Here is a 14,873-nt window from a genome sequence, read left to right as displayed (position 1 = left end):
CCCCGGTGCTCTTTCCTGCCAAGGCAGGGGGTCGGACTAGATGATCTACCTAGGTCCCTTCCGACTCTAGCTACTATGAAACTATGAAACTATATATGCAAATCAAAGCTGATTCTGACCTCAGAAGCAGAGTAAAGGTCAAATGTTGGCTGAATAACATTACATAAATGGTGAAATATTTCATCTAAACGAAGGACCGGAATTTTGCATAACAGACTTTTGGCAAAGCAGCAGTATATCTATATTAGCCATTGTTTTTGGTAACTATATAACGACATCCATTTTTTGTGCCCAAGTTTAAAAAGACCAGGAAATAATATTCTAAGAGTCCTACTCAATTATGACATGCTCATTCTACAGTCTCAATCAAGTTTTTGGGGTGCTCTGATTTCTTGGACTTAAAATTACTTTGATTAGTGCACAGATGGCATAAACATAAAATAAACACCCAAGCCTTCATTACCTGAAATAAGTTCTCGGATTTTTTCCCAAAAGCCCGATAGTTCTGCATGGTTCCCTCTTTAACAGCAGATTCTAGATGTGTAAAGAGAGGCCAAAGATGGTCATCTGAGTGGATAATGTAGCCATGAAGTGAGTCCTCACTGTCTGATGCCAGATATATGTTTGCTGAATCTGAATTACTGTAACCTTAACAGGAAGGGAACAAAACAAAACAAAAACCCCTTACAATTAGTTTATGATGCTAAACATTTAACTAAAAAAAAAAAAATCCAATTTTCAGCTGGTATAAGTTGGCACAGCTCCACTGACTCCAAGAGCTATGCAGATCTATCCATTTCAGCTGAAGATCTGCCTCCTGATTTGCATAATCAAAGTGAAAAAAAAAAAGACCGATACAGTGTAAAGCATACATTTGATTTTCATTGAAATGTTATCTAAATTGCAGCAAGTTCAAACACAAAACAGTCATTTGCATTCAAGATACCATTTTGTGTTACAGATTTAATGAATTCACTTATTACAAGGGGTGCACTGATAAAGATTTTTTTAGGCCAATACTGATGGCCAATTATTAACAAGCAATATCAGCCAATACTGATCAGATTATTGATATGCTGCCCAGAGCAGCGTCTGGATGGTAGGTCTGATGGGGGGATGGGGCTGAGGGAAAGGGTGAAGGGAAGCAAATTGAGGCCCCCATGGTGAAGAAGGGAGTGGGGCTGGGGCTAGGGCAGAATTAGGCACTGCCCAGCTGAGATGGGATGGGGCAGGACAAAGCCATGACCGGCTTATCCAGAGGGATGCGGGGAGGCAGGGAGTGGCTCCTGTCTCTACATGCACCCCTGGGGGAGGCACTGGGGGCACATGCCCCCCTGGATCTATGTTTTGGGCCAGGGCTATGATCAGGGTGAGTGGTGATGGTGCAGGAAGCATAGGATTTGGGAGGGCTACAGCAAATTTTGGGGTGTCTGTAGCCCACCTCTAACGCCGCCACCACTCACCTGCCCTGAACGCAGCCCCAACCCAACCCCGCCGCTGGAAAAAGCCCCAAGCCTGCAGTGGCAGCCCACCCTTGCCCTACCCACAGATCTGGGGGCACACGGCCCCCATGCCTCCCTCAGGGGTGTGTGAAGCAACAGGAGCCATTCCCCTTCCCTCCCCATGCCCCCTGGACAAGCCCTGCCAGCTTGAAAGTGCCCATCCCTGCCCCTTGCTCACTCCCTCCCCTCACTGCAGGGGACTCGATCTGCCCCCCACACCCTCTCCTTCTTCCATACCCCTTCCCCCCCACAAATTTAACGACCAGATGCTGCTCTCCATATTGCTGGGCTGCATTCTTGGCTGTGTGCATGTTGTGGCTGCATGCGTGTACATAGAATTTAATCGTCGAGTTTATCAGCCACATCAGCCAGAAAAAGCCGATTGCGAATAATGTCAATTTTCCTTTTATCAGTGCCAATATGGTGTGGACTGATGCATCAGTGCACCTCTACTTATTACTGTGGTGGGCTTCTGTTCTGGTCCTTAATGTGTTCCCACGATATTTTCATTTCAAGATCACTCCTTTTTTCATGAAGATTTTGAAACCCAGTGAGCATCAAATACTATCCAAGCAACTATAGCATTCAAAAGTCCTAATCAGGGTTGGGGGTAGGATAGTCTTAAGCAGTTGTGAGCTATGCACTGGCCAGGCATGGAAAAGAGGGTTGGGGGCGTCCCTCATATTTTAGTCCTCAAAGCTGAGTGGTTATGAGTCTTTTCCTGCCTAGGTGAATGCCCTGTTATAGGCCGCACCTTACAGGAAGGTTTGAACCTGAACCTCTAAATTGCCAGCACAATGCATGAACTAGCACACTACTAGTTAGGCCAGCAGTCATCAAGGTTTTGGAGCCATGGGTCAAATCAATGTAGGTCAGGTGCCAGATGGGCTGGTGCTCCCAACCATGCCCACTACTACTGCTTCTCGCCACTGGCCGGTCAGGACAGCATAGGCCAAGACCCCACCCCTGAGAGATGTCTAGAAGCCCAGCCCTCCTGCTTTCTGGGCTGGTATCCCAAGCACTCAGCTACTGCAACTTAAATTCCTCCTCCTCATACCTGTTACTCATGGATTTCTGCCCATCTACGTTTTGTAACCTTGACATACTTGTTCACAAAGGTTAGGGACAGAAGGTACAGTTTAAGTGATCAGAAACCGGCTTAAACTTGTAAAAGAACGTAAGTTCAGTTCACATAAATCAGTTTCAAAATGGCTGAAACTGGTAAACCTGGTTGGATGTAATATCCAACTTAACTGACTTGGGTCAAACCGGTTTATGCAATTGCTGTCCCTGAACCCTTCCTGGTTTAGGTTAAACCACAGTTCCCTAGCATCCCAGCATGCTTTTCAGCCCTGAACTGGGCTATACTGCCTGCTCCAGAGAGGAGGGCTGGCCCTACCCCTTGGCTCTGTAGCCAAAGCAGGGGAGAGGAAATGGCCAGACATCAGCCAGCATGGCCCCCTAAGGCAAAGGGAGCAGCTTATTCACCCCTCCCTCCCCTCTCCCACAAGGGTATAGCAGCCAGGGTCTTCCTGGCCAGGGTATAGCAGACGCTGTGAGGTTCCCTGTCTGCAGCCTCAAGCAAATGGGGAGAGGGAGGTGGATTTAAATCTCCCCCTCTGTCTGGGCTCACCAGCAACCCTGGCCCACGGAGCAGCACAGCAGCCCTCATCAACCATTTCCCCCACTCCCCACGCCAGTGGCAGGGAAGGAAGCTTAGCCAGAACCAGGCGGCATGTCTCCCCCATCTTCGTGCCTCACCAGTGGTTGCAGCTGGGGCTGTGGAGCTGAGCTGGGTGGTGCTGCTGAGTGGAGGCAGGGGCCCAGCCTGGACTGGGCCACAGGGCTGGGCCCTTCACAACAGGCTGTGGCTCGGGTTGGGGCCACAGGGGATGACTGGCCAGATTGCTCCCACCTCTCTGTGCCCAAGATGGGCAGAGATGTCACAGGGCCACAGCCGCTAGACAGGGCCCTTCCTAGTGGCTGCGGCTCTGTGATAAACTGGCCTGGCAGCACAGGCATGGGCTAGCCGACTAGGGGGCTGCCCGGAGGTGCCAGTGAGCCCCAAGCCCGGCAGCTGCCTGCTACAGCCGCTGCAACACCCCCTGCCCTGTGCAGTACCTGGCAGCTGTGGCTGCATTACAAGCTGAGGGCTGGCCAGGGCCCAGGTGGGTTGTTGTGCCCCCCCTGCCTCTAGCTGTTCCACTGCTGCTGCTGCTCTCCCGCATGCACCATGCTGGGTGTATGGGTCGGAAATTTCAGCCCAGCAACTTCTACCCAGGGCACGGAGTTCCAGCTCTAGCCCCGACTGCCTTTAACCCACTGCACCCACCCACAGGGCCTGCCTATCACGCAGGCAGAGCAGATAGAGTTCAGCGGAGATCTGAAGCTGGAGTTCCATACACTGGGTAGAAGCCAAGGGGCTGAAGCTCCCCCTGCCCTGAACAGCACTATGTGGGGCCACACGAGCCACAGCTGGTGGTGAAGGGAACAGAACAGCCCTGCCAGGTCCGGTCAGCTTCTCCGTGTCCCCAGTGGCTGGTCCCTGTCCCCCTACTACTGCTGCTGTGCTGCTCCAGGCCGTGGGGGACAGGGGAAGCTTTAGCTCGTGGCTTCCACCCAGCGCATGGAGGTCCGGCTCCAGCTCTCAGCTGCCTTCTACCCACTCTGTTCACGCAGTACGATGAGAAGCCCCTGTGGGTGCAGCCGATGGAAGGCAGCCGGAGCTGAGCCAGAGCTGGGCAGAATTTTCTCAGTTCATTAACATCAAAACCTCATAAGTTGTTTTTGTGCAGCTCTACAGTAAAGATAGCTAGAGGTAGAGCACTTGCCTTTGGAGGTTCTTCCTCCTCCTTTTTCCATTATGTGATTTATTCATTCACAGTTAAGCTTCTTGTGATCAGCATTTTACCTTAGGGCTTTCTTTTTCATTTTTCCTACAAAAAAGAAACAGCTGAGAAGGTTCTCAGGTGTCTCCTTTGTGGGAAATCTTTTCCAGGTTTACCACCAAGGCAATGTGTATGCAAAAATTTAACTTTGCACTGCATAATTTTAAGGCAGATCTTTTAAACACTGCCTGTTTGTTTCTTAAACACTAGCAATTTATAACTGCTGAACTTAGTTGCTAACTATAAGATGGCAGAGTCTGAAATTCTTCCCTCACTTGCATCCATCCTATTTAAATAATTACTTTTTTTACTAAGGTCACATTCAGCAGAATTTAGCTCCCCGTTTTACAAATTCTAGTAATGAAACCTTATGCAACCCTGAGGAATAGGTATTAACACTCATGCAGTGGACAACTATTTACACAGACAAAACAGAGATGGTTGAAGTGGATGATGGAAGAGAGGCTAAGAGGTTGTTAATGTTGATAAAAAGTGAGAATGAAAGTGCTAACTAAAACTAGAACTAAGCAAAAGACCCTGCAAATAGGAACTACTGGCAGAAGTGAATTAACTAACAAAACCAGAGGGGAAAAAACAGATGCACAATGCCACCTAGGTCATTCAGGTCCCTTCTTGTGACAATACAGCACTGTTGTATGTTTTTTTAGGGTTCTGCCCAATCTACCCAGCAACAAACAGTAAACAATCAAGCGATTTACTCATAAATGGCAAACTTTAAGTATAATTTTTCCAGAATCGCGCGTAACTTGAAACTTTAGATAATTAAATATGAACTAATCCTTCTTCCACTTCTCTGTCCCCCACACATGAATTGGTTTTATTTAAGTTACCTTGAAGGGTTTTCTCTAGCAATCCAAGAGCAGCACAAGCATCAAGCAGTCTTTCTGTTCCACACACAGAGGAATTTATTGTATTTGCAACATCCACAGCCTGCAGTACACCTTTATTCTTCAAAAGATCGAACACTTTGAGCTTAGAGGCCACAAACAAAGCCTGTGTATATGAAAAAGTATTAATAAGTTAAATTTAAAACTAAAATTTGCCAGAGAAACACACAGGTTTGGTCCAGTTCGGAGATGTAGACCTTACAGAAATCACTGAGTTAAATCCCCAAGTAAAAGCAAAAACAATACTCTAAGGAATTCGATATTCTAAAACTTGCTTGAGTCTACCTTTAGGTCAAAGTCAAATTTAATCTGGATTATTTCTCAGTGAAAATACCTCCCCTAATATCTAGGAAATACGCCCCAATCTATTTAAATAGTTACATTTATTCCATACTAATTTTCTAAGACAACACGTCGCTGCTGCATCTGGAAAACCTTAATGCTTAAACTGTATAAACTCAGCAAAGTAGAGAATTTTCATAGTAAGCACAATGTACAACTTTATAGCTGAATTTAAATTCCATGAAAACACAGGAGCTTTGATGAATGGCATTGGGATAATTAAAACAATAGGAAAAGGTCAATATAATCGAGAGAGAAAAGAAACAATATTTTATATAAGAAAATCAAGCAGAAAGAATTAAGTTTAAATAAGGCAGAGTCTTCAAAAAAATCTCTCCAACATGCTCCAAACATGTTTGGTTATTTTTGCGTATGTGCATCCCTTTTCTACATTAAATTTTATCTATCATTTAGTTGCTCATTCACTCAATAGTGCAAGATCCTTCAGTAGTTCCTCACAGTCCACCTTAGTCTCTTTGAACGCAAGTCATCTGCAGATTTGGCCACATCACTATTCACCCCCTTTTCCAGACCCTTTATATGTTAAACAGCACCAGTCCCAACACTGACCCCTGGAGAACCCCACTACTTCATTACATCCTGCAAATCGACCATTTATATTCAGTCTTTGCTCTCTATCCTTAAACCAATTCCTAATCCATGAGCAGATTTTCCCTGTAATCTCACGACTAAAACTTCATTAAGAGCCTTTGATGGGGAACCTTTGTCAAAGGCTTTTTGGAAGTCCACCTGCTTATTGACACCCTCAAAGAACTCCAGAAGGTTGGTGAAGCATGATTTCCCTTTGACAAGAGCCATCCTGATTCCTCCAACAAGTCATTTTTATCCATGTACCAAACAATTCTTTTTTCTTTTTCTTCTTGTTTCTACCAAATTTCCAGGAATAAAATTTAGACTCACAAGCCTGAAGTTCCCTGGGGTTCCCTTACAGCCCTTTTTGTCACAATGGCAATCCTCCAGTTCTCTGGTACCAAGGCCATGTTTAGTGACAGATTGCCTACTACAGTTTCGAAACTGCCAAACTCCTGTGTGAGTTCCTGAGGACCTTAGGGTGAAGGCCACCAGGTCTTGCTAATTTCCTACTATTGGGTCCCACATGAGCACAGACGTGCATTTTGCAGCATCTCATAGCCCTCTGAGATGCTGCAAGAGACACATGCTGGAATGAAAAATGTAACTCGCGTTGCAAATAAACCCCTGGATATCCAGGGGTCAAAAAAACCATGGAGAAAAGAAGTGGGCCAGGGCACAGTCCCAGACCATGCCCTGAGGCAACCAGAGGCTTGGTCTTCCAGAGACGCTCTGGTAGCCAGCCAGAGCGTCTCTCTGGTTGGCCCTCGCCCTGGTGCTGAAGCACACTGCCTGCCCATGCAGGACAGGCAGCATGCCAGTCACAGGGAGCTGGACCTGGGTTCCTGCCAGTAAGTGAGAAGGGGGGAGGGAGGGAGACTGGAGAAGGGAGGAGGGTACCGTGGAGGGAGCCCTGTTAGCTCCGCCCACTCCCCCAGCTCCCTGACCCCATCCCCCCACCCGCTCCCCCAGCTTCCCGATCACTGCTCTGCCTGGCCCCATCCCTCATCTGGCCCCCAATCACTGTCCCGCCTGGCCCCAGCATCCCAGCTATTAAAAGAAAAAAGAAAAAAAACCCCACACTCACTGGCAGTAACAACTGCCATCAGGGTCACTGGGGTCATGTGGCAAAGCCCCCTTCCCCGCCCCCAGCATATGGCTGGGTGACAGTCGCAGCAGCCCCAACTGCCCAACACTTCATAGCCCTGCGGCAGGGCTCACAGGATGGGGCAGTGACAACATGGGTGCCAGGTGGCTGCGCGGTTGGGGCTCTGCCACAAGGCCCCAGTCCTCACAGCCCCTGCTACTGTGAGGCAAATGTAAGGCTTTTATTTATTTTTTTTAAGTACCAGGAAGCTGGGGCAGGGGCAGCCATCAGGGGACCTGGGAGTGCAAGCAAGAAATGGGGCCAGGTGGAGCAGCCATTGAGGGTCTGGGGGAGCAGGTGGGGCAGCCATCGGGGTATAGGAGCCAGCAGAGGATGGGACCAGGCAGGGCAGCAATCTGGGAGTCTGGGGGAACAAGTGGGGGTGGGGCACATGGGCCCTGCAGGGGACATGTGGCCCCTGTGGGGGGACTGTAACTCCTGTTGGGGGGCTGTGGCAGCAAAACATAGGTATTTAGAATCAATTTTATTATGATGATAGAAACACCGGTACATCTTCCAAACTGCTTTAATGCTATAGAAATATCAATAAAACATTGCCCTACTGATCTGTCTCTCTCTCTCTTCTCTCTCTATATAGTGGTCTTTTGTTTTAATTGTGGAGAACATGGATTTCAGGGTATTTTACAGAGTGACTCTGGGATTTTTTTTAAATCAGGGTTTGTTCAGTTTTCAAATAGAGAACATCAAAATTCCTGCTAGGAAGGCAAGTGCCAGGACGCAGGAAGAAGAGCCTGCTCAGAGCTGGCACCTTGGACCCAGCTGGAAGTAGCTGACCTCCTGGGGCCAGGAGGATGTGCTTTGGTAGTTCAAAGCAGGCCGCCACACTGGGAGCATCTTTTGGGTGATAGCTGCCCAGATGGCTGGGGAGGGGGCACACACAGCAGTAGAGCCGCATGAAAACTAACTTTGTAGTCACAGCCCACTGGCCCAGAGGGGCAGATGCCTCATCCGGGTCTGGCAGGTGCACAGCAGGTCACAGCCAGGCAGCAGTCTCCCCCCCCACCCCCAGACTGCTGCAGTGGGTAGAGGGTGCAGGGAGCTCTCAGAGCTGCTTCGTCAGTCCAGCTGGCACAAGGCATAGCGTCCCCAGGTACCAATTGGCTAGGCCCCAGAAGCTCCTGAGAGTGCGTAGCCCTGAGCTACTTGTCAGGGCAGCTTTTTGTTCCGATGGAACCAGGACAAAGCAGGTTTTTATACTGCTGGTGACAGCACAGGTGCTGGCTCCAGGCCCCAACTTCCCCTGGCTTGCTGATCCAGCCAAGCAGGGTTATTTTGCCCCACACCAAAGTGCATGTCCAGACACGTACACTGAAGCAAAGCACCCTGGCTCAAATTTGTACCACTTCTATTTGAGCTGCTGCAAGCGCACATGCTTGCATGTGTGAATGCCCCCATTTAGTTTATTAGTTTCCTCTACAACCTCATCTACTCAAACTTCCACTTGGATCAGCTACACTAACTCAATCCTTAGAGGAGTGAATCTGGCAAGGAATCTCTCTAACATCTTCTATAGCAAAGACAGATGCAAAGAATGCATTTAGTTTCTCCCCCGTGTTCCTCCCAGCTTTTAGTGCTCCTTTTATACCCTGATTATTCAAAGGCTCAAATGAGTCCCTACCAGCTCTTTAGCTTCTAATGTACTTAAAGACATTTTTATTGTTACTTTTTGTGGCTCTGACAAGTTGTTCCTCAATTCTGTTTTTGATTTACCAGAGTTTATACTTTTTTATTTTCTGTATTAGGATTTGACTTCCATTTTTTGAAGGAAGCCTTTTGTCCAGTTATTGCCTCTGCAATTCTGCCATTGAATTATACCAGCGTTATTTTGGTCCACCTTTTTATTTATGGTATGTATTGCTCCATGCATCCAACAGAGCATTCACAAGCAGCATGGGCACTTGCTTAAGAGTTCTTCACCAAATTACAGGCTTCTTTTAACCTCTAATTAGCTTCCCCAATTTCAAAGGGAAATTATGATAGTAGCCTTTCCTTCTCATCTCCCATCCTACACAGGCATCAGTCCCAATTGCACTGTGGTTACTATTGCAAAGCAGCTCAGTAACACTTACCCCTTGCATAAAATCCTGTGCACTAGTTAGGAATAGGTCAAGAATGGACTTTCCTCTTGTAGTCTCTAGGACTAATTATTCCAGAAAGCAGTCTTTTATAATGTTAAGAAACGTGGTCTCCACCTCCCGGTATGAGGAGAGATTGACCCAGTCTGCTTGTGGTTTGAAGCAATCAGTTACTACTGTAGGGTTTTTTGGTTTCTTTTTTTAAAATTTAGCAGCCTCTCAACTCCCTTAGTATTTCTAATTGGCTGCTGCTGCTGCCGCCGCCACCACCCTGGGGCGGCGTGGGGTGGGGTGGGAGTCAACAGCATATCCTCAGATGTACTTTTTTATTGAAAATACAACATTCCTATCCACAGAAATTCTATGGTATGCATTTTATCATTTTTTTTAAAAAGCTTACCTATTTGATTCAAGGCAATTTTTGATGTAGAGTTACTCCTGCACCAGTACAACCTATACCATCATTGCTACATAACTTTTGATTTTCCCCTTGATTTTCCTCATTCCACCATGTTTCATCCCACCTCGATTTCAGACCGAATCATGAAAATGGACTTAAAATGTAGCGATTAAGAAGTCATGCAATTTGCTATAGAATAACTGTTAATGTTAACATCACCATACTTTTTTAATTTTCCAAAGGAGTACGAATGTTGTGGCTGTGATAAGTCCAAAGAATATGCAAGGAGCAAGGATATTTCAATCTCTTGGTGGACCTTCTTTCTGCCTGTAAAGCTTACCTAGACCAGTTCTACAGTTGGAAGAGATAGTAATAAGAGATATTATCAAAACACTTTGATGCTTTAATCTTCACAATATTTTCTCCATCTTGCAGATAGAAAAAAGTGGAGGCAAAACCATCTTTCTCCATATTGCCAAATCTTCTCACAGCCTTGGGAAACATGACATCCACAGCGACATCAAACCATGAGTGGCTGCAGACACCTTTCCTTCTCCCCACACTTGGCAATTAGTAATGGTCCCTGCGAGGCCAAACTCCAATATATTCCATCATTTATGCATCTCAGCTTCTCTCTAGATATAAACTTTCCTGATGACCTCAAATGTAACTCGAGTTTTGTTGAAAATTTGGAATATTACCTCCTGCTAGCCATACACAAAATAAAGCAAATACACAGCATCTTCTGTAACATGTTAATCCAGAAGTGGAAAACTTAAGATACTGTTTCTTTAATATCAATGCCTGGCATTAATACAATAAGATGCTGAAAAATGGTTTATTTTAGAAATCAGCGATGCCTTGGCTTCTTCATACCTAGCTGGATTCGCTAGAGCTGCTGGGATGAGCCCAACTCTATACTAACTCTAATTCTGTGGTGCTCAACCTATCTGGCCCGTGGTGCCTGACAAGTGGTACAGGGCTCGGCCATAGGCTGGATCCAGCATGGCATCAGTTCACATGGCTAGACTGCAGGTATTATCAGGCTGCAGAGCAACCCTGCATCCTGGCCCAGCCTTGCACACTCAGATCAGGCTATGAAGTGACCCTGCACACTAACCCAACATGCACAAGCAATATCTGGCCTGCAGGGCTCCCTGTGGGTTCAGCAGCAGGGAAAACAGCAATTAAACACTGCTACCACTCCCCCTGCCAACAGAATTCTAGACCCATTGGGAGCCATGGGGCCTGATATTTAGCTGCTCTACTGAGGTGTTATTTACTGGGTCTATCATAGAATCACAGAAGTAGGGTCAGAAGGGACCATGTAGAACATCAAGTCCCAGCCCCTGCCTGGGCAGGAGAAAAAAAAAAAAAAAAAGTGGGCTCAAATGACTCTAGCCAGGTAGGCATCCAGCCTCTTCTTAAAGACTCCCAGGGTAGGAGCCAGCATCACTTCCCTTGGAAGTTGGTTCCAGATCCTAGCCCCTCTAACTGTGAAGTAGTTCTTACAGATGTCTAATCTAAACCCATTCTCCAACAACTTATGGACATTATTCCTGGTCATGCCAGGGGGCGCAAGAGGAAACAGTGTCTCCCCCAAACCCTTCTGGTCCCCCCTAGTGAGTTTATAGACAGTCACCAGGTCCCCCCTCAGCTTTCTCTTGTGAAGGCTGAACAGGTTCATGTCCCGCAGTCTCTCATTGTAGGGTCTGCCCTGCTGTCCCCAGATCATGCGGGTAGCCCTCCTCTGGACCCTCTCCATGTTGTCCACATCCCTCCTGAAGTGGGGCGCACTGAACTGGACACTACTCCAGCTGTGGCCTGACCAGTGTCACAGAGGGGGAGGATCACCTCCTTGGCCCTACTTGTCATGCATCCACAGGTGCATCTCAAGATCAGGTTAGCCCTGCCAACCGTGACCTTGCATTGTTGGCCCATATTCATCTTGGAGACAATAAATGATTCCAAGATCCCTTTCTGCCTCTGTGCTCTCAAGAAGGGCGTTTCCCATAAGTGTGCTGCTGGTTACTACTGCCCAAGTGCAGCACCCTGCACTTGTCAATATTGAAACACATCCTGTTTTCGTTAGCCCGTCCCTGTAACTTATCCAGGTCTTGCTGCAGTCTTTCCCTCCCTACTAGCGTGCTCACCTCACCCCAAATTTTGGTATCATCAGCAAGTTTAAACAGGTTGCTTTTCACCCCATCATCCAAATCGCTGATAAAGAAATTGAACAGCGCAGGCCCAAGGACCGAGCCCTGGGGGACTCCACTGCCTATTTCTCCCCCGGTCAAATATGACCCGTCCACCACCACCCTCTGAGTATGACCCTTCAGCCAATCTGCAATCCGTCTGACTGTGTAGGCATCAATGCCACAGTTGCCTAGTTTTTTTAAAATGAAGATGGGGTTCGAGACAGTGTCAAAGGCCTTGCTGAAGTCCAGAAAGACTACATCCACGGCAACACCATCATCCAATGCTTTTGTAACCTGATCATAAAAAGGCAATCAGGTTGGTCTGACGTGACCTGCCCCTAATGAAACCGTGCTGGTTGCCCTCGAGCATCATCCCTGAGGCCGGTCCGTCGCAGATGTGCTCCTTGATGAAACTCTCAGAGGAGTTTCCCTAGGATTGAGGTAAGACTGTCAGGCCTATAGTTGCCCGGGTCCTCCCTCCTCCCTTTTTTTAAAGATGGGGACCATGATGGCTATTTTCCAATCATCTGGCACCTGGCCTGAGCACCACGAGCGCTTGTAAAGCCATGCCAAGGGCCCTGCAATAACCCCTGCTAGCTCCCTCAACACCCTGAGGTGGAGAGCATCTGGATCCGCTGATCTGAACACATCCAGCCCCTCCAGAAGCTCTCTAACCCAGTCCTCCCCAACCTGAGGCCTGGAGGCATTCCCCTCAAGTCAGTCTTATATCACAGTGGGGAAGTCCTGGTCCCTGCACAAGAAAACGGAGGTGAAGAACTGGTTAAAGTGGTGGTAGCGCCAGAGGAGAAAGCAGACCTGATTGCCCAGAGGATCTTGCAGGGGCCACACATTTCCCGGTGCTTTCTTCATCCTCCCTATATATTTGAAAAAGGAATTTTATCATCTTTGATTTTGGATGCTAGTCCTAGCTCTATGTCCACCTTAGCTTTCCTGACAGCCCCCCTACAGGCCCAAGCAGAGGAGGTATACTCTTTGGAGACAGCACCCCCCTTGCACCAGTTGTACGCTGCCTTTTTGGCAAATCAGGCATTCCTGGACACCCTTGGTGAGCCAGGGGGGCTTTTGGGCACTCCTGCCCCCCTTGCTTCTTGTTGGGATGGTCACCCCTTGAGCCCTGAGTATTGTCTCTTTAAAGACATGACCACTCATCTTGGGCACTGAGTTCCCCTGCTCTCAGGAACCCCAGCGCCTCTCCCACTAATCTCCTCAACTTGTTGAAGTTGGCCCTCTTCAAGTCTAGGGCTACCGCCTTGCTGCAGGCCCTTGACACCCTGCGTTGGATGGCGAGTTCCAGCAAGCGATGATCGCTATCACTCAGGTGGTCAAGAACCTGGAGGCCCCTTATAGGTTGTCGCCTCTGGCCAGGACCAGGTCCAACAGTCCATTTCCTCTGGTGGGACTGTGCACCTCCTGAATTAAGTGGAGGTCCCGTATCTCGGTCAGAAACCTCCTGGAACGGTCTGACCTGGCTGACTGTTTCTCCCAGCAGATGTCTGGGTGATTTAAATCACCCATGACAACTACATCCCTTGCCTTAAGTGCCTCTGCAAGCTGGCCTGAAAATTCCCGGTCCAGCTCCTCCCCTTGGTTGGGGGGTCTGTAGTAGACCCCCACCGTTAGATCCCTCTCCCCATGGCCCCCTTGTATCTTGACCCAGAGCGCTTCAGCTTGCCCCTCCTCTGACCCTGGTATTTCAAGTGCTCAACCTACTCCAGTCTCTCTGCATTTGGAGAGGAACCCCCTCTGCCATTTTTAACAGCTGCAGATGTCACAATTGTAGCTCTCTATTCACATCTCTAGACAATTTTGTTCTTCTGCCTGTGATGATCTAATCATATCATCATCATCAACCCATCTCTCTTCTTTCATGGTCCTCCACTATTCTACCTTTTAAAACAAGAGACTTGGCAGCAATTCAGTATTTTTCATCTACCTGTTTCCAGTCACAAGACTACTAGTGAAAGTGAATTTGGCTTGTGCTATGCTACCCGCATGTCTTCATGAAGAATGTGGCAACGAGTTATGGCACTTTAATCATCACCTCACAAGACAATGTTTCAGTAACAAACAAACAGAAAACAAAAACATGGAGATAAAGGAGTTTCTTAGAAAAGGCTACAGTAGAAACATTAATGGATGAAGGACTGAAGTAGAGTATGATGGGCACTACATACATTTTAAAATACACATTAAAAATGGGCAATTTAAAAAAATTTCTTCAGCCAAAGTTAATTATTAGGTCAGTAAGGTATAGTTGTCTTGATTACCCTATAAGAAGTGTTACTGTGCCAGACAGGGAAATTCAAGTCAAATAATTGTACTGTGAAAGCAGGATTTAAGCTGTGCTTTAAGTACAAAAATCACAACAGATCTCAACTATGCAGTCACTATTGACATAGCTATTATATTTCTCACAAGGTTTAAAAGTTGCCTTAGTTAAGATTTTGATTACTGCTAAATAAAGCAGACATTTTGTGAAGGGCTTTGGATCTCTTCCCAGCGAACGCAACTAGTCATCAGTTTGAAAAGTTACGCAATTAACTTATTTCTGGTATGCCCCTGTCCCCTCCTGATCCTATTTTTTCCATGGTTGTAAAGTAAACTGTACTGGTACATTTAAAATCAGTGGGAATTCAAGAACAAAGTTTAAGCCAAGCATTGCAATTTTCTCAGATTTAAATGTGCTAGTTTCATAGTTAGTAGGGTCTGAAGGGACCTGAGCAGATCATCAAGTCCAACCCCCTGCCATGGCAGGAAAGAGTACTGGGGTCAAACGACCC

At 47.2% G+C, this 14,873-nt stretch overlaps 1 protein-coding gene across 3 annotated transcripts in view; it reads right to left on the bottom strand.

The window, feature by feature from the left end:
* The window catches only part of ASMTL (acetylserotonin O-methyltransferase-like), a 57,031-nt gene that overhangs the window by 14,258 nt on the left and 27,900 nt on the right, over positions 1-14,873 (bottom strand). For all 3 annotated transcript variants that reach the window (XM_019529395.1, XM_019529396.1, XM_019529397.1), the window contains exons 8-9: positions 5,242-5,404; positions 464-648 (exon numbers count right to left, since the gene is read on the bottom strand). In XM_019529395.1, coding sequence (XP_019384940.1) covers positions 464-648; positions 5,242-5,404 — 348 coding nt within the window. The remainder of the gene's footprint in view (positions 1-463; positions 649-5,241; positions 5,405-14,873) is intronic.

The sequence above is a fragment of the Crocodylus porosus genome, unplaced genomic scaffold (assembly GCF_001723895.1).
Source record: "Crocodylus porosus isolate Cpor-Errol unplaced genomic scaffold, CroPor_comp1, whole genome shotgun sequence".
Classification (NCBI taxonomy): Eukaryota; Metazoa; Chordata; order Crocodylia; family Crocodylidae; genus Crocodylus; species Crocodylus porosus.
Note: the sequence above shows the minus strand (reverse complement) of the source record. Positions and strands in the feature narration are given on the sequence as shown.